Raw genomic sequence first — 19139 nt, 5'->3', positions numbered from 1 at the left:
TGTTGGAGGCAGATTCAAAGGCAGGGCACTGCAGATCCAAATTACTCACTGCATCAAAACGTTTTTTCCTCATGTCACCTTTGGATCTTCTTCCTTTCACATTCGCATTTTCTGGTTCTTAATTCTACTGTCAATGGCAAGTTACTTCAAATGTATTCTGTCCAGACCTCTTAGGATGTGAATATTTCCATCAAAATCTCCCTAACACCTTCACTAAGGACAACACCACCAGCTTCTCTAACCTAATTTTGTAATTGAAATCATTCGTCTCTGAAATTACATTCGTGAGGATGCAAAATGGATTTACTAATACCTTCACATGCTACATAAAGTGTGGTGCCCAGAATTACACAATACTCCAGCTGAGGCCAAACTAGTGTTAGCTAAAGTTTTATCAGAACTTCCTTGCCTTTGTACTCTATGCCTATATTTGTAATCTCCAGGATCCTATATATTTTACCGACTGCTTTCTCAACCTGCCTTGTCAACTTTAATGAGTTGTGCACATATGACCTAGATCTTTCAACTCCTTCTCAGTCTTTCTAACAAAATGTATCGCTACATAGCTCAAGCTCTATTACAGTTAATCCAATTTGCTATTTAGCTACTTAATTTGAAAGCTTGTCTTCCTGTAATTTGGAGGAATGCATCATAATTAATTGCACCCTGCAAGTTTGGTATCATTTCACACTTTTGAAGCAACACCTACAATCGTGAATCTTATTCATTTATATATAGTAAGAACAACATGAATTTATACAGTCCCTTTCATAACTTCAGGGCAATAGTGGTACATCTCACCAGAATAGCATGCTGGAAGTCAAGCTCTGCTATTCCCGGAGTCATCACAAAAGTTAAAATTTTATAAAAGCCACAAAATCCGTAATTTACCTAACAGACCCGGATTACAAGAAAACACACATCATGTTACTGCACTTAACAAGAATGACTATTTATCACACATACAGATAAAGAACTATGAACTGTTGATATATAACTCAATTAGTTAAAACTCTAACCCTCTTCCAAACCCATACTTTCCCCTCAACACCCCCCCTCACTCTCACTCACACACACAATATGTAGACACAAAACAGTTGTGTTATGGGCGGAGAGGACAAATAACTAGACAAGCAGTTACATGATCCAAATCCTCAGGATTCAATGGAGGGGATCTTTCCGTTTCCCAAATCCTTTAGTTCTTTCATTTCTTCACAGGAGGCATAAAGCAATTAGTTCACAAACTATAAAGTTTCTGACTTATTGATTAAAAGCAACAGTAATAACTGGTAGGAGTAAATAAACTGGTTTTCTTCAGGCTTATTTTACTGGAGTGACACATCAGCTGCCATTTCAGTAGCCTGAAGGCTTCTGCCATAATTGTTCATATCCACAAGTTTTTCAGTTATGAAGGAGCCAACTAAATCGTCATTGTGGGGCCTTTGGTATCCGCAACTGGTCACAACTCCACAAATCAATCAGCAACCTGCTGCCAGCTGAATCCTACTTTGTATACACCCCCCAGCTCATCTTCCCACACTGCTTGAACAAAGCAGCAATGCAAACACCATACATTATGAAGTTCAGTAACTTCTTTTTTAAAGTACAGCAATTTTTTTCCTCAGTCCTTTATTGCAAACAGTCCTTTTCTCAATTCAGTCCAGAATCAAAAGTGAAGTAAAATATAAAGATACAGTCTTAATTTCCGGAAGACTTTTGATAAGGTGGCGGATAAAATGTTACTGCACAAGATAGGAGCTCACAGTATTGGGGATAATATATGAGACTGGATTGAGGACTGGTAATGAACAGACGGCAGAGTTGGAATTAATGGGACTTTTCAGCTTGGAAAAATGTATATAGTGGAGTGTCACAAGGATCAGTCCTAGGATCTCAATTACATACTATCTAACTTGATAATCTGGGGAAAGAGCCAGGGTGTAATATTTCTAAATTTGCTGATGAAATAAAATTAGGTTGAAGGGCATGTTGGGATAAGGACATAAGAAATCTGAAAGTGGATATAGGACAGGTTGAGGGAGTGGCTAAAACTTAGCTGATGGAATTTAATGGAGGAAAGTGTGAAGTTACGCACTTTGATAGAAAGAATCAAAAGGCAGACTATCATTTAAGTGGAGAGAGACTCCAAAAAGCACAGGGATCTGGGTGTTCTTGTGTAAGTAAGTAATTAAGGCGGAGAATGGAATCTTGGCCTTCATTGCTAGGGCCCTGGAATTTAAAATAGGAAAGGCATTTTGTTTTATTCATCCATTAGGTATGGGCATCTCCAGCTGTGTCAGGATTCCTTGTCTATCCCTAAATGCCCCTGATCTCAGTGACTTGCTAGGGCCACTTCAAAGGGCAGTTAAGCGTCAACTACATTACTGTGTCTCTGGAGTAACATGTAGGCCAGACGATATTACTGAACCAAATGGGCTTTTACAATAATCAACAGCCGTTATGTGTTACTGATAGGCTAGCTTTTAATTAACCAGACAGTTACTAGCCCGTGCTAGTACTATGCCAGTGTCTCCCCCATTACTACTGTACAGGGTGTTAGCGAGGCTGCACTTGGAGTACTGTGTACAGTTTTGGTCCTGGCACTGACGAAAGGGTATATTGCTATAGCAGACAATTCAAAAGAGATTCACTGGGCTGATTCCTGGGTTGAAGGGGTTGACTTCTGAAGAATGGTTAACCAGGTTAGACCCACAATCATTGGAGTTTAGGAGGGGGTTAGGTAATGTTATTGAAAGATACGAGATTCCAAGAGGGCTTGACTGTAGATGTTATGAGATGCTTCCACTGGTGGTGGCAATCTCAAACTATGGAACATCGTTACAGAATAAGGAGATACTCATGTAAAGCTGAGATGCGAGGAGTTTCTTCTCCAAGAGGGTAATGAATGTCTGGAATTCTCTATTCAGAGTTGTGGAGGCAAGGTCACTAAAAGTACTTCAAAAGGAGGTAGATAGATTTTTGAAATACTGACGAGTTGAAGGTTATAAGGAGCTGTCTCAAAAGAGGAGTTGAGGCCTGGGACAGAAGCAGCATGATCTTATGGAACGGCAGGCCAGGCTTGAGGGGCTGAATGGTCTAGTTTTGCTCCTCGTTTTTATGACCTTCTGTTTACAGGAGGCACTATGACAGCCGATTTATACATAGCAAGTCCCCACAAATAGCTGTGTGATAATGACCAGCTTTAGATGCGGGCCTCAGTTTAACATCCTATCCAAAAGTCCGTACCTCTGACAATGCAGCACTCCCTCAGTACTGCACTGAAGCACTTGTCCAGATTTTGTGCTCAAGTACCTACAGTGGGACCTGAACCCACAAACTACTTGGAGATAAGATCTATAATTTAAGCACAGTTGAGAAGTTGTACCATTTATGTAAAAACATTTCTGAAGATGAGTCATATTAGAGTTGAAACATTAACTCTGTTTCTCTCTCTGCCACATCGGCTGAGTTTCTCCAGCATTTTCTGTTTTTATTGGTGTTGTATATAGAAATAATTTAGAATCCGAAATGATACAGGAATCAGTATGAGCACAGTGCACAGCGCAATGGGCATTCATTGCTGCACTGTGACTTCATCTGTGGATTTCTGAGAATGTGCTGAGCAGAGGGGTTGTCTGCATCCCATTGAAGTGGGGATAGAGTGAGGGTTAATGTAAAACATTCTGTTACCCTAGACAAATTTGATGCACATCCACCCACCCATTCTAAAATAAGCGCAGGAATAGGATTGACTATTTTGCATCAGATTGACCGGTGGCGCAAGAGAACCAAAAATGTAGGCCTTTAGCAAAGTGGTACAAACAGAAGGGAGTACAAAGAAAAACTCATCATTAAGAAGTGCAGAAACACTCAAGTTTAGAGAACTCATTTTGTAAAGTCTGTCATGTACACTGAGCACTAACAGCTCATGTGCTCATTATTTTTGATGCACCATAGGGTGTCCCTCCATCTGGTCACCCTGGGGTTTACTTCTTCTGGCATTTGAAGTAAGCAGAACTTGGACCAGGATAAAGTAAAGAATCATGTGGAGAGATTCCTCTTCGCCTGTGTAAAACAGGTTTTCAGATTCAATTAACCCCCCCACCATCAGCTGCCCTAGCATTGTGAATTGGATTCTCTCTACAGAAAGAAATATATCCTTTCTCTTTTATAACTCACTTCTTGATGTTTTTCCTCAGTTGTTGTTTTCAGTCCTTGAAGGTCACTACTGTGTTTGTTCTTTAGCTCCTCCAGTTCCTGCAGGGGAAATAAAGTTATAAAATATAAACAAGTAGCTGAAAAGAAAATTCCACCCAGTGTGTGTACATAAACAGTTATAAAACACTGCACAAAGTATGCCTTAAGTGAATATGCCGCAATTGTGGCTATGCTACTACTGTTGACTTGAATAGTGATCATGCACACCCATAGATTATAAGTGTGAATTGTCTATAGAATTTCAAACTTTTAATTCTAACATGTACCTTCTTTTAAACAATGGACATACAGCCAAAAGATGACTGCAGATGGAAATTCAGTGGTTGTTTGGAGAGAAATTCTGGAATGTCACATCTGTACAGAGCTAGGAAAGCTTCAATTAGAACATCAAGAAAGGAATAGAAATGTCCTGGGATCTGGTTGCAACAACAAATATTGAGAAAGATCAGTTGACAGTATCTAATTGGAATGGAACCCTGGAATGAACATTTGAATAAGGCTTGGATTTTGGAGAAAGCCAAATACTTACAATTTTTTCATTCATTCATGCAGACAGGGCATCACTGGCTAGGCCAGCATTTATTGTCCATCCCTAATTGCCCCAAGTGCAGCTAAGAGGCGACCACATTGCAGTGGGTCTGAGGTTACATGTAGTAAAGACAAGGTAAAGGACATTAGTGAATGAGATGGGTTTTCCAAACAATCAACAATGGATTCATGGTCATCATTAGACCCTTAATTCCAGATTTTTATTGAACTCAAATTTCACCATCTGTCATGGCAAGATTCAAACCTGAGTTCCCAGAAAATTCCTTGCATCTCTGGATTAACAGTCCAGCGATAATACCACTAGGCCATTGCCTCCCCTATTTCAATACTTAATCTTTGTGCATCAGTGCATTAAAACATGAGAGTAATGTACATTAGCAGCAAATCTTTTCCATATCCACGTGCTGTAACCAATCCATAACTGGCAGCTTGCAGCACAGTCTGTAACTTTTACCTGTAGATTGAAATGTTCAATCATTTTTCATCAGCTTTCACTAAAGTAGTACAACTCTGGTCGAAATTGCCATGAGTGTTCTACTAAACAAACCCATGCTCTAGTTGCAGAAGAATACTTCTGAGGCATCGCATTATCCAACTGAAATAAGATAAAGTCATCGCAAGCTCCAATCAAGAGGGATATAAACACCAAAGGACACAAAGGAAAGCAGCTTCACAGATGCAACCTTGGATATTTTGATGTATTTTCCCAATTAACTTTGAGCATTATTCCACTCTCAAAGCAACAACCTCCATCAGCTTGAAGTTCATGTGAAAATAGCGTGATTTGTAAGGAACATTTTTTAATTATTTTGCAAAAATTTGTTCATAAAACTATAACCACAATCACTACTTACCAACCAGAATGAATGACCTTAATAGTCAAAACTTTGGTAAATAGTGTCATCATTTAAATTATTTTAGAAGAACCTGTTTTTCCTTCTAGGATGGCAGTCTTTCTTAAAAATTAGCAAAGGCTACCCAATACAGTGGTGATCAGAATTCAGGCACACAGTTAGTGATATATAAAAACCGAAAGAACTGCAGATGCTGTAAATCAAACTAAAACAGAAATTGCTGGAAAAGCTCAGCAGGTCTGGCAGCATCTGTGGAGAGAACTGTTCTGAAGAAGGATCACTCGACCCGGATCACTCGACCCGAAACACTAACTCTGATTTCTCTCCACAGATGCTGCCAGACCTGCTGAGCTTTTCTAGTGTTACCATATGTTCAGCAGTATTGATTTTTTTGTTAGCATCAATGATGGTCAAGATCAATCCAGCAAATTTGGACCCAAGAATTGAGGCCTACCTCCTTCATTTCTTTTTCTAACTGTACCCTCAGCTCATTAACAGCTTTCTCTTTCTTCTCTTCCAGAACAATCTTCTCTTTATTCACAATTTCATCTGTCTCCTTCTTCATCTGCTCCAGAACAGCGCATTTTTTGGCCTCCAAATTTTGCTGCTCAGTAGCCTGCTGTGATCTTAGTTCATCTCTAAGTTGCTGCAGTGTAGCCTCATTCTCTGCCCTGGAACATTGAAAATAAATGATACATAAACTAACATTCTAACCAGCATTAAATCAAATCTCTGATGACCACCACGATTATTATCTATCAACTGCTCACTTGCCATTTTGATCAGCATATCTTTGCGTCAATGATTAGTCAGTTTTCCTTACCTACATCCTCCAACTATGGAATATCGCAGATGGGCAAAAAAGCAGTTGAATAAATACTCAATATTTTACATTTATTTTTCATTACTCGACAAGAAGCACGTGCCCTTTTCAAATTAAAGCCTGAATGGAATATTATTACTTTCCTCATAAAACTTTTCATATTTAATGCAAGTTTGCATCTTTTGCAATGAGTAACTACTAAATTAGATTATTTTTTCTTATCATTATAACAGGAACTTATTAATTGCAATACCCTTGAAGTGAGTACAAATCCCTTTCATCCATTTTCTCTTGTTAAGCTGATTCTTTTAGAAGTACACTGATGACTTCAATGTGCAGCTGAAGAAAAAATAACTTGCAATTAAAGCACCTTTAACACTAGGCTTGCAGTGGCCAATAAAAAGATGAAAACTGACCTACTTAGTTTTTCTTAAATTGGACCTATTGTATGTAACCAAGATGCTGCACAGATCTAGCCTACACTCTTCTCTGTGTTGGTTGCCACACCGACTTCTGCTTTTCCAAATTTATACTGAACACTTGAAGTGGTTTACCTGCAAGTCTGCAGGCGTCAATACAACAAACGGGTGCCAGAATGCCAGTACATAGCCTACCCAAGTACAATGGCAAAGACTAACAGGCAAACTTTTTCTCCAGCTGGAGGAGTACACTCACCTTGTTTGATTCTACCTAACTGTAGCCAGAAAATCTGAAATGCCTTATCTTTCCATCCCAGTACTGCTAGCTATGGAATCCCCCAGGGATGTTATTCTTGACTTTCTTCTATTTCTCATATAACTGCTGCTGTTCAGCAACATCATCAGAAAACACATTGTCAGTTTAAATACATCACTGATGACACTCAGATGGACCTCTCCACTACCTCTTTTCACTGTCTCTGAGCTGATAAATTTGTTGTCTGACATCCAATACTGAAAGAACAGAAATTTCCTCCACTAAATATTGCAAAGGCCAAGAGCATTGTATTCATTCTGTACCACAAACTCTGCTCTTCAGCCAATAATGCCATTGAACTTCTTGACAACTGTCTGAGGCTAAACCAGGCTGCTTAAACCATTAAAATAATGTATCCATGTGGGGGTCGGTTAGCTCAGTTGGCTGGAGAGCTGGTTTGTGATGCAGAGCAATGCCAACAGAATGGGGTTAATTCCCACACCAGCTGAGGTTACTATGAAGGACTCTCGTTCTGAGCCTCTCCCCTTACTTGAGGCATAGTGACACTCAGGCTAAATCACCACCAATCGTCTCTCTTCAACAAGAGAACACCCCTATGGTCTGGTGAGAGTATGGCAACTTTTCCTTTACATCTGCATACATCACTAAGACTGCTAAATCCTTGTCCATGCCTGTCCAACACAGTCCTGGTTTTCCACTTTCAATTGTTCATGAGTTTTAGGTCATCTCAACTTGCACCAAGTTCCACTCACTCATTACTTGAACGGCTGTACTCCATTTGGTGCAGGGGCACTCAGTGCTATTAGTGAGGGAACTCCAGGATTTTGACTCAGTGGTATTGAAGAAACAGTGATATATTTCCAGCAGAACTTAGTATGTTCACATACATCTGCTGCCCGTGTCCTTCTTGATATTAGTGATCGTGTGTTCGGAAAGTGCCGTCGAAGGAGCCTTGGTGAATTTCTGCAGTGTTTCTTGTAAATGTTATATACTGTTGTTATTGTGCGTGGTGTGAGGGAAATGACTCCTTGAGGATGCATGCTGCTTTGTTCTTGGTGGCATAAATCTTCTTGACTAATGTTGCAGCTGCATTCACTCACCCAGGTGTATTCCATCACACCGAAACAACTGCGATGAAATACAAAAACAGAAGTTGCTGGAAAAGCTCAGCAGGCCTGGCGACATCTGTGAAGAAAAATCAGAGCTAACGTTTTGGGTCCGGTGACCCTTCCTCAGTTCTGAGGAAGGGTCACCGGACCTGAAACGTTAACTCTGATTTTTCTTCACAGATGTCACCAGGCCTGCTGAGCTTTTCCAGCAACTTCTGTTTTTGTATTTCATCACAGCCCTGACTTGTGCCTTGCAGATAGACGACAAGCCCTGGGAAGTCAGGAGTTGACTTACCCACTATAAGATTCATAGCTTCTGACCTACTTTTGTAGCCACAGTGTTTATGTAGTTAGTCAATTTCTGGTCAATGATAACCCCCAGGACATTGATAGTGAGGGATTCAGTGATGGTAATACCACTGCATGTCAAGAAGCAATGGTTAGATTCTATATCGTTGGACAAGGTCATTGCCTAGCACCTGTGTGGTACGAATGTTACCTGTCACTTGTCAACTCAAAGTATCACCCAAGTCTGGCTGCATTTGGAATTTTGATGAGACTTATTCGGTGCTGAACACTGTACAGTCAAAAGTGAACATCCCAACTTCTGACCTTAATGATGGAGGGAGGATCATTGATGAAGCAGCCGCCTGGGACATTGCCCTGAGGAACTCCTGCAGTGATGTCCTGAAGCCGAGATGACTGACCTCAGATGATCACAGACATTTTTCTTTGTAAAGGGTATGACTCCAACCAGTAGAGGCTTATTTCCCTGATTCCCACCCATGTTTTCCAATTCTTCACTACAGTCATTCCTCCTCATATCTTAAAACTCTTTCAGCCTTTCAAGACTTATACCTGCATTCATCCAAGTCCAACATCTTTGACATCCTGATTTTAATCACTTTACCACCTGTCAAGATGCAAGCTCTGGACTCTCTCCCTAATATTATCTCCTAGTCCTTCAGGTACCATAGCCTACAAGTGTTGGTGGCCATGGTTTGGTCCACAATTACTCTTTGCAAAAGTACTGCAGTGGTTTGCTGTTGCCTTCTGCATATGGCCGACCAGGGAACTCTCTCACTCTTACAACCTGCCATCAGGTCTAATAAAAGGATTTACAAAAGATAATGAACTTGTTTGGCCACATTATGAACACATTTCCCACAGCCTTCAAATCCTTAAGTGCATCTTGAAGTTGGAGTTCTTGGCCAACAGGTAAGGACACCACCAAGATCTCCTCTATATGCCTCTTTCTCTCCCTTTATGGCACTGTAAAACCTGCCTCTTTGACTAAGCTTTTATCTTCCATTTATCTACTATTTCTTTATATGGCTTAATGTCAAACATTGTTTTACAATGTGCCTGTAAAGTGCTTTGGGACATGTTATTAGGTTAAAGGTGCGATATAAATACAAAGTATTGTGAAATAATTTTAAAATGAATCAAACATGCAGGCTTAGTAACTGAGAATAAAGCAGCTCAATACAAAGAACAAAGAACAAAGAAAATTACAGCACAGGAACAGGCCCTTCGGCCCTCCAAGCCTGCGCCGATCCAGATCCTCTATCTAAACCTGTCACCCATTTTCCAAGGAAATGAGTCATACAAGCCCAGCACGATGCAGCAATTCTCGACAGGCCAACAAGAACCTCGTTTGTATCGTGGCAGCAGTCTGGGGACCAAATAAAAAGTGAATTTCTGTTATCAATAATTTTTTGGATATTTATATTTTCCGGGTATATCAAACGTGCGTGAACTACACGCCATCACATCAAGGGTACCGAAGTAAAGAAAAAGCTCTGCCATTTTCTTAAGAAACCACAGAGACACAATACAAGGCTAGTGCAAATAAAGGAATACCAAATACAGAAAACAGTTATTTTAAAAATAAAGTCAGGCTTCAAATCCTCAATTTAATAGGGAAAATTAATTCAGGATTCAAGAGCACTGCAAACAGTTCAACTTCACACTTTTGCTGGTCTGTTACCTAATTTCCTTTTCTGTTGCTTCAACTTCATTTTTAATCTGGGTTTGCAGTTTGAGCAGTGAGTCGCTCTGCTCTTGTTTCAGTCGTGCCTCCTTTTCCTCTTGTTCAATCCTGAGCTGCTCTTTCAGTAACCTTGCAGATTGAAAATAAAAACTTGTGAGATTTCATACATGGTTAACATCTAGTAATGTGGAATGGAATTCCTTTGGTAAAATGACAGTAACTCAGATACATTAGATAATTTGAGGTTTAGTTGCTGACTTCTGCTAGGCCACTATTTGGAGTTGGACTCAATGCTGTTGGGGTACAGACAGGGGGATAAAATCAGCCAGGATTCCAGTAATTTCTGCTTGGAAGTTCATACAGATGGATACTGACTTACACCAAGGTTTAGCTGGACAGTCACAATCTTCATGGTCAAATATCATGGGCAATACTCTTTTGAATAAGTGTACAGGAACCACCTTAGTGGGTGAATTTTGAAGGCCACCCAAGATCCCTGGAAATAATAGACTCATATAGAATAGCAATTTTGAAACACAACAATATATCCAAATACTGCAGTTTAAAACTATATTACTAAGTCATTTTAAAATGTTAAAGTGGCAGAGTGGGACACAAAGTCTAAAACTAAAGGCTCTCAATAGTCTTGCATAAAGACATGGCTGTAACTAAAGTCACAATATGTTATAAATCATATATATCCAAAATGATTCTCCTAATCAATTGAGCAGATGGTAACACTCATTTTTTTGCTTTACTCAAAAATATATTGCTTGATGCCAAACACTAAAGCAAGATTAACTTTATATGTCTACTGGAACCACTCTGTACACAACTGGGACAACTTTAACAAAATCCAAGAAACTGTGAGAAAGGCACTACACTGGGTTTGCCACACATTGACATCAGCAGAGAGTGACATTGGGCAGATTAAAACAATTGGAATTATTCACATCTTATTCTGGGCGCTTCTTGGCTGGGAGGTTATTTTAAAATTATCCCAAAACTACAGGGAGTCCCCACGTTGGTTCTATTCTTGAGTCCATTTGCAAGTCGATTTGTATGCAAGTTGGAACACAAAGCAGGACAATATAAAGTAGCCATTTGGAAATATAGGAAATGTTCATATGTTGAATCTATAAAACTACATTCCTATATGGGATCATTCTGCTAAGTACAAGCATTCACAAGTTGAACCTTCATAAATTGGGGACACCTGTAGTTGGTTTAAAATACAACAAATATTATGTACAGAAATACCGTAATAATTTACATAGCAACATCTTGCAAACCACAATGGGATGAATAACAGATAATACGTATTTTGGTTATAGCGATTAATGGAGAAATAGTGGCAAGCACATGGAGTATATTCTGCCCCATTCAAGTAGTGCCATGAGATTTTAAATGACCACCTGAACAGGCAGATCCAGTGGCTTTTATTTAACATCGTTTCTGAAGGATAGCACTCCCAATAATGCAGCACTCCAACAGTACAGGGCTAAAGTGTTAGCTTATTTTATGAGCTTAAACTTCTGGTAGGTCATGGGAAAAGATTATTGCCTGTTTATCAGAATATGATACCTGATTTTGTTTTCTTTGTCTCGATAAATTTGCTGTGTTTCCTCTTCCTCCTCCTGCCTGAGTTTATCTCGAAGTTTACAAAGCAGCTCCTTTCTCTCATGGAGAATCTGTCTTTCTTCTTTTGCTAGCTCCTCACTCAATTTGCCTCGGAGCACCTCCACGAATCTCTGTGTCTGCAGTGGTTCCTTATCCTTCTGTTCGTCCTCTTCCTTCCGTCTATCCTGAATACATCTGTTTTTCAGAATAAGAGAAAAACCAAATAGAGCTAGATTATCAAAAGCTGTACAGTATTTCTTTGCAAATTCTGAACTTCTCTGCTCACAAAATGCTCTTTGGGGTTATTATTACTTGTCTATCTGATTGATAGTGGAAAGGGTTGCTTAAAAGTTGGATTCTGAGAAGCATGGTTATATTGCATGTCAAAGGTCAGTGGATAATGCCAGTTGAGTCCAACCTGCAGGCTTCTTTCCCCTGATTTAACATTCAAATACAAACTCAGTTTCACCTGAACAGATGCTCATTCTTTTGAATCTTTTGTAGGATTCTCTGCTTTTGGACTAAACCACTCACCCACATTTCCAAACTAGTAGAAACAAAACTGTCAAACTGACATTCTTCTAGCCAAGTAGTATTCTGAACAATTCCTACATGAATACCTCAGTGAAATCAGTATCCCATGAACTTGTGCATCCCATGACAGAATACACAGAAAAAGATTGGAGCAGCATCCTCTCCAAAGACAGTTCACTGATAATATTTGAGCTTTAAATTCAGATACTGGTTTGCTGAATCAGCTCATGTAAATGAAGACATGTTTTCAGTTCTCTGTTTCTCCATTTCTGTTGGAGAACTGTCAAAATCTATAGAAAGCATATTTTTGCACATTAAATATTAAATGAATATGAAGATCTAAACATCTCGTAGTAGTGTTAACTAAACAGCTGAGAATTGCCTTTTGCTCTCCTGATGATCACAGCAATTTCTGTTGCACTTGGTTAAGTAGAATCCAGGGTGGTAATGTGTGAGGACAGTCATGGTATCCCCCGCCTTTATTTTTACAACCTTTATCAATTCTGCCCTAAAAGATTTCATACAAAAGATCATTTTTAAGCATTTCAAAGTGAGGCTATTGCAAACACTCAACTTTTTCACTGCAACTGCTGAAAACATTTTACTCCATTAGCATCCAGCAGTGAAATGAGACCTTTTTGTACAGAGAAATTTATTATCATTTAGGCTGCAATGCTTGAAGGGGTAGTGGAAGCAGATTCAACAGTGATTTTCAAGAGGGAATTGAATGCTTGCTTGAACAGCAGAAAATTGCAGGACTAGAGAAAGACTGGAGTGGAGTGGGACTAAATGGATAATGCTTTCGAAGAGCTAGCATTAGAAATATGGGATGAATAGCCTCCTTCCATGTTAGGTAATTCCATGATTCTGTCACAACTGTACATACTCTCTGTCCCTGCAGCTAAGCTGTCAAACAGCTGAATTCAATTTATGGTGTAAAGAAAGATTGAAAAATCACAGGGGGAACAAGAATTTAATTTAGTGATGGAATGAGAAAGCAAATAATATTCAGTTAAGAACAGCCTGTCAACAACTGAGGCAAGATACAAAACATGCAGCTTTGAAAACTACACTGACATCATGCTTAATCCAACACATTTTACAAGACTAGCTCCATTCAGAAACCTGACTGTTCGAGAGGGGCAGTAGGTTGTTTTTACTGGCCATTTGTTCCACTATTTTTCCATTATATTTAAGGCAATCATTGCCTTCCTTCTTGTCTGGCAGATTACTTAAAAGACTCATTCTTTTCATCTCCTTCTCTATCATTATGTATAATCATCTCATTCTTGCGTCTTAGGAAGTTAGGGAGAGGGTAAGGTCTAAGCACAAAAAAAACTATTATGATGACAAACTATTACAGTGTTCTCCCATTATCAATTCCTGATAGAAGCTCTGTGAGGGTGATGCTGCTTCAGACATCTGAGCACTGCACTGAAAGCAGCTACGCTGACAGTAGTAATACGAGGAGTGGTATCAGAATGTTGAGTTGGGAAAGTTAAAAGGAATGGAGTGGACTGTTTAGAAAAGGCAATCTGAAAAACAGAATTTATCTTTTTCATTCCTTTCCTCGATTCCCTCCTTTTATGCTACTGTTTTAAAGGCAAATCATTTGGCTAAAAAGATTATATTGACTTTAATGGCAGTATGGCATATTTCCTTTCATTGTCTGTTTTTGCTGTCTTCTATAAAGAGTTAAAAATAGCCAAAAATCTGAAAGGGCTGATGCTATTGCGGATCTTCTCATAAACCGACTTTAGCTATTCTTTATAAAATTTGATTTATATTGCAATTTTGCTTGTCCTGTCAATCACCTTGAATCAGGGTGACAATTTCAATCAGCTGGATGTTATGAGAGCCATAAAGTCTCTAATTTAAATTACAGTCCATAATCCAGGTTAAAGTACTATCGACCAGCATGCCTGTGGTTATTCTGGTTACCAGTAAGTTGACCCTTCAGAACAAATTGCATTATGATGACTCTTCAAATTAGCTGAGATGTTTTTGCCAAGTTTACTACAACAGCTGTAGATCCTGAGCCAGTTGTTGGACACAATGCAAATGCTACAGGAAATAGTCACTGAGGCATTTCCTCCCTTCTCTTTGGTTTCTTCCATTAGTCAACACACACCGAACTAATTAGATGCAGGTAAAATTGCAAATGGATAGTCTTACAAATTTATTGAAGGCACTGTGAGGCGAATCCACAAATGACAGGAATGGAAGTCAGACCCATGACTGAATTGCAAATTTTACATTAATACTCTCTGGAGAACTAAATTAAAGGAATACTTTAATTCCAAGGAAATGAATCACTGTGAACCCAAGAACTCCAAATTATTATTTGTCACAAATTCCTTAATCTTTAAAGAAGAACAATTAGCAACAGGAAAGCAATTCTACAACACAGCAAAGTCGAAATAGTAATACCAAACTGGATGTGTAGGTGGATCCTCACAACAGGATAACACATGATAGGTACTATTCACCATGTTTAGGTCTATTACCAGGTAATGCAGTTAAACAAGCCCAGAGGAAATGAAGCTTAATGCAGAGGGAAATAAAACCTGCTTAGTCTGTAATATGTACTATGTATGAGATGCATCCTTACACTACATAATGCTATTTGAGTTCTCACAGATTGTGGACCATCACTAATGCAATGCTCTGGCAATGGGACTGGTATTTGGATTGACAGTTCACAAAGAGGGCTTGAAATAGGAAGAGAAAGTGTTGGAAAAACTCAGCAGGTCTGGCAGCATCTGTGGAGAGAGAAATAAAGTTAACATTTTGAGTCTGACATGACTCTTCCTTGCAAAGGGGATTGGAACATTGTAGTTTTATGCTGTTGACAAAGGTGGAAGAGAAATGAATAGAACAGATGGTGAGGGTGCCCAGCGCAAAACACAAAGGGAGTGCTAATGAAAGTAGAAGGAGAGAGATATAGATGCAAAATAGTGCTGATGGTAGATGACAGTACCTGAAAATGGGTCAACTTTTCTGAGAGCAAACCCATGTAAACAAATCAGTGAAAGTGGGGAATGTAGTCAAAATGGATGACATGTTCATGCTCTGAAATTGCTGAATTCAACATTGAGTCCTGAAGGTTGTTGAGTGCCTAAGCAGAAAATGACATGCTTTCCCTTCAGCTTGTGTTGGGCTTCACTGGAACACTACAGCAGGCCTAAGACAGCAATATTTGCACAACAGCAATATGGTTTATTCAAATGACAAGCAACTAGAAGGATTGGGTCATTCTGACAGACAGAGCAGAGGTCTTCCCCAAAGCAGTGACCGAGTGTGTGTTTGGTTATGTAAACGTAGAAGAGAATGCGTTGTGAATACAGTAACCAAGATTGAAAGAAGTACTTGTAAATCACTGCATCACCTCGAAGGTGTGTTTGGGCCCTTGGATTGTGAGGAGCAAAGATGTAAAAGGGCAAATGTTACACCTTCTGTGATTGCATGGGAAGGTTTCATGGGATGGGGGGCAGTGTGTTGGTGAGATGGTGTTACGAGTGAACCAGAGCATTACGGAGGGAATGGTTCCTGCAGAATGCTGACAAAGGAAAGGAAGGAGAAAGTGTGTTTGGTATCCTGCGAGAAGTGGTGAAAATGGCAGAGGATGATCCTTTGAGTACAGAGGCTAGTGAGGTGGAAAGTGAGGACGAGAGGAATTCTATTGTTGTTCTGGGAGGCAAGAAAAGGTTCAAGGGCAGAGGTGCATGAAATGGGTCAGCCATGGCTGAGAGTTCTGTTGGGGGTAGGGAAGGGAGAGGGCAGGGTTAGTCTTTGGAAGTGTGTACGGGGTAGAGAGGTGCGGTCAGTTTTCTGCTGAGAAAATAGGAGGACATAAGAGACCCAGCTATGGAAGGTGCCATCATTGGAACAGATGTAACAGAAACAGAGGAACTGAGAGATTGGAATGGAGTCTTTGCAGGAAGCAGGCTGTAAGAAAGTGTAGTCAAGTATCTGCGGGAGTTGGAAGATTTGAAATGGATACTGGAGGACAGTTATCCCCAAAAATGGAAAAAGAGAATTAAGGTAAAGGAAGAGGTGACGATGAGCCAGGAGATGGTGGGAGAAGGATGAAAATTGGAAGGAATTTTGATTAATTTTTCAAATCCAAACAATTAAGAGGAAACAGCGCCGACTACGTTTTTGAGGTATTGGAGAATGAATAGTAGGAGGTGACCCGATTAAGACCAGAACAAGGGATGTTCCACATCACCCACAAAGAAATAGGCACAACTAGGATCCATTTAGGTATCTACAGGCAGACCCTGGACTCAGAGAAAGGGGCATTAGTCAAAGGAAAACTAGTTCAAACTGAGAATGAGCTCAGCCAGGTAAAGAGAGGGGTCGTTCAAACCTTCATTCATGGAAGAAGTGGAGGGCCTTCATACCAACCTGATGAAGGATGGACTTGCAGAGCGGTTGCATATCCATGGTAAAGAGGGCCTGTGCCCGGGCTCAGGAAAGTGGAAATTGTGGAACCGACATAAATCGTCAGGAGAACCATGAATGAAAGTGGAAAGAGACAGGGTGAGGGGAAAGAAAATAGTGTCAAAGTAGGAGAAATAAGTTTGTTAGGGCAAGAACAGGCTGAAATGATGGTCTGCCAGGTGAGGCCTGTTTGTGGATTTTGGGAAGAAATTAGAAGCCAGCTGTGCTGGATGAGAGACTGAGTTGAGAAGCTGTGGAGGTGAGATCTCCAGAGGTCAATGACAGTCTCGAAACAACTGCTTGTTGTTCATCATCACTGGTGAGGAAAAAGGAAGAAGTGCTCTTGAGCTAGTGCTCAACCTCTACACGGTAAAGGTCAAAAAGCCAGATGACAACAGCATTACTCTTGTCAGCTGATTTGACAACAAAGTCTTGGTTAGATAATAATATACAATAATTATTGACAATTATCTGACAACTACCTTTCAGCAACTTCAGATCTTTTCCTTCTTTCAAAATCTTCAACATTTTGCTTCTTTCCATCTCCATCTTCCCGCTTTTGGAAAAGAAACAGAATTTTGACTGTAACCCGATACTTTGTTTAAGTTCTTACAATAAACACATACCTTTTCACACATTGATCTTTTGATAATTTCAGAACAAGATGTTTAGCTGATAATCCAAAAAACTATTACTAACCTAACACAGTAATGACAGTAACATAGGAACAGGAGGGGACGATTCACATTGTTGAGGCTATTCGGCCATTCAGTAAGATCTTGGCTGATCTGTACTCTGCCCAGCTTGACCCTATATTCTTTAATACTGTTGGCTAGCAAAAATCTACCAACCTTAGATTTAAATTATTCAGTGAATCAGCAGCTATTGCTTTTTGTGTGAGAGCATTTCTTACTTCTGCTACTATTTAGGAGAACTAGTATTTCCTAACTTCTCTCTCGAAAGGTCTGACTCAAAATGTTCCCTTGTCTGACTTCTTATACAGCAAGAAAAGTTCCTCAGTACCTATCCCATAAGTATTCTAAAAACCTCATACATATCAATAATTAACTTTCTGTATTCCAGTGAATACAGCCTAGTTTATGTAGTTTCTCTTCATAAACTACTGTATTTGTGAAACCCCACTTACATTTTGGTATATTTTTCACTCTCTCTGATGCATCCTAAGATATGCTGCCTGGAACTGTATACAGTACTTCAGTTGTTATCTAACCAGGGTTTTGTATAGGTGTGATCTATCACTTTATATTCAGGCCCTCTCAATGTCAAAGCTGACATTCCATTAGCCCAACAAAAACAGAAATTGCTGGAAAGCTCAGCAGAACTGGCAACATCTGTGAAAAGAAATCAGATTTAACATTTCGGGTCCCATGACCAGTTCTGAGGAAGGATGCCGCCAGACCTGCTGAGCTTTTCCACCAGGTTCTGATTTTGTTTCTGATTTACGGGATCTGCAGTTCTTTTGGTTTTTATTTTATTAGCCATCCGGGTGGTTTTTTTCTGCACGAGCAATACGTTTTACTATATACTTATGTAAATCTTAAATGTTTTTTACTCTCTACCGGTCCTAGCTTTAAATTATTTTGAAAATAATCAGATCTATCCTTTCTTCAAACTTGAGTATCGCTGAAAAAGACACATTGTCAAATGTTAGTTTTTTTCTTAGTATTCACTTGTGGCATGCGGGCACCACTCTGGCCAGCATTCACTGCCTGTTCCTAGTTGCCCTTGAGAAGGTGGTTATAAGCTGCTTTCTTGAATTGCTGCAGTCTGATAGATTTAGGTAGACTCACAATGCAGTTAAGGAGGGAATTCCAGGATTTTGACCCAATGACAGTGAAGGAAGTTGGTATATACAGATTGACAGAGAACAATATTTTCAATTGCTTTTGTTTGTCAAAAGTAAAAGGAACTGTTTGTGCTTTTCTTCCCAACTTATTAAAAATTCTAGGAGCCCCAGATAGCAGAAAGCAAAAAATTGAAAATGCTCAGATCACCATTTAATAATATGAAAACTAACTTCCCAAGACAGAGCAGAAACCTCTTGACATTCAGAGTACCATGTCAACTCCAGAACGTGGTAGCACCTCAAAACATGTTCCAAACTCTATTCATTCTGTTACGACAAAATTTAAAACAACTATCAGGAGGTTTTGAAATAACAAGGTGTAGAGCTGGATGAACACAGCAGGCCAAGCAGCATCAGAGGAGCAGGAAAGCTGATGTTTCGGGCATAGACCTTCTAGGCCCGAAACGTCAGCTTTCCTGCTCCTCTGATG

At 39.6% G+C, this 19139-nt stretch overlaps 1 protein-coding gene across 4 annotated transcripts in view; it reads right to left on the bottom strand.

Annotated features, from left to right (window-relative positions):
• The window catches only part of LOC109912354 (centrosomal protein of 164 kDa), a 191246-nt gene that overhangs the window by 37491 nt on the left and 134616 nt on the right, over positions 1 to 19139 (bottom strand). For all 4 annotated transcript variants that reach the window (XM_048615635.1, XM_048615638.1, XM_048615636.1 and 1 more), the window contains 5 exons: positions 17325 to 17398; positions 11827 to 12057; positions 10240 to 10371; positions 6076 to 6292; positions 4180 to 4257 (listed from right to left, as the gene is read on the bottom strand). In XM_048615635.1, coding sequence (XP_048471592.1) covers positions 4180 to 4257; positions 6076 to 6292; positions 10240 to 10371; positions 11827 to 12057; positions 17325 to 17398 — 732 coding nt within the window. The remainder of the gene's footprint in view (positions 1 to 4179; positions 4258 to 6075; positions 6293 to 10239; positions 10372 to 11826; positions 12058 to 17324; positions 17399 to 19139) is intronic.

The sequence above is a fragment of the Rhincodon typus genome, chromosome 32 (genome assembly GCF_021869965.1).
Source record: "Rhincodon typus isolate 14 chromosome 32, sRhiTyp1.1, whole genome shotgun sequence".
Lineage (NCBI taxonomy): Eukaryota > Metazoa > Chordata > Chondrichthyes > Orectolobiformes > Rhincodontidae > Rhincodon > Rhincodon typus.
This window is presented reverse-complemented; position numbering and strand designations above follow the sequence as displayed.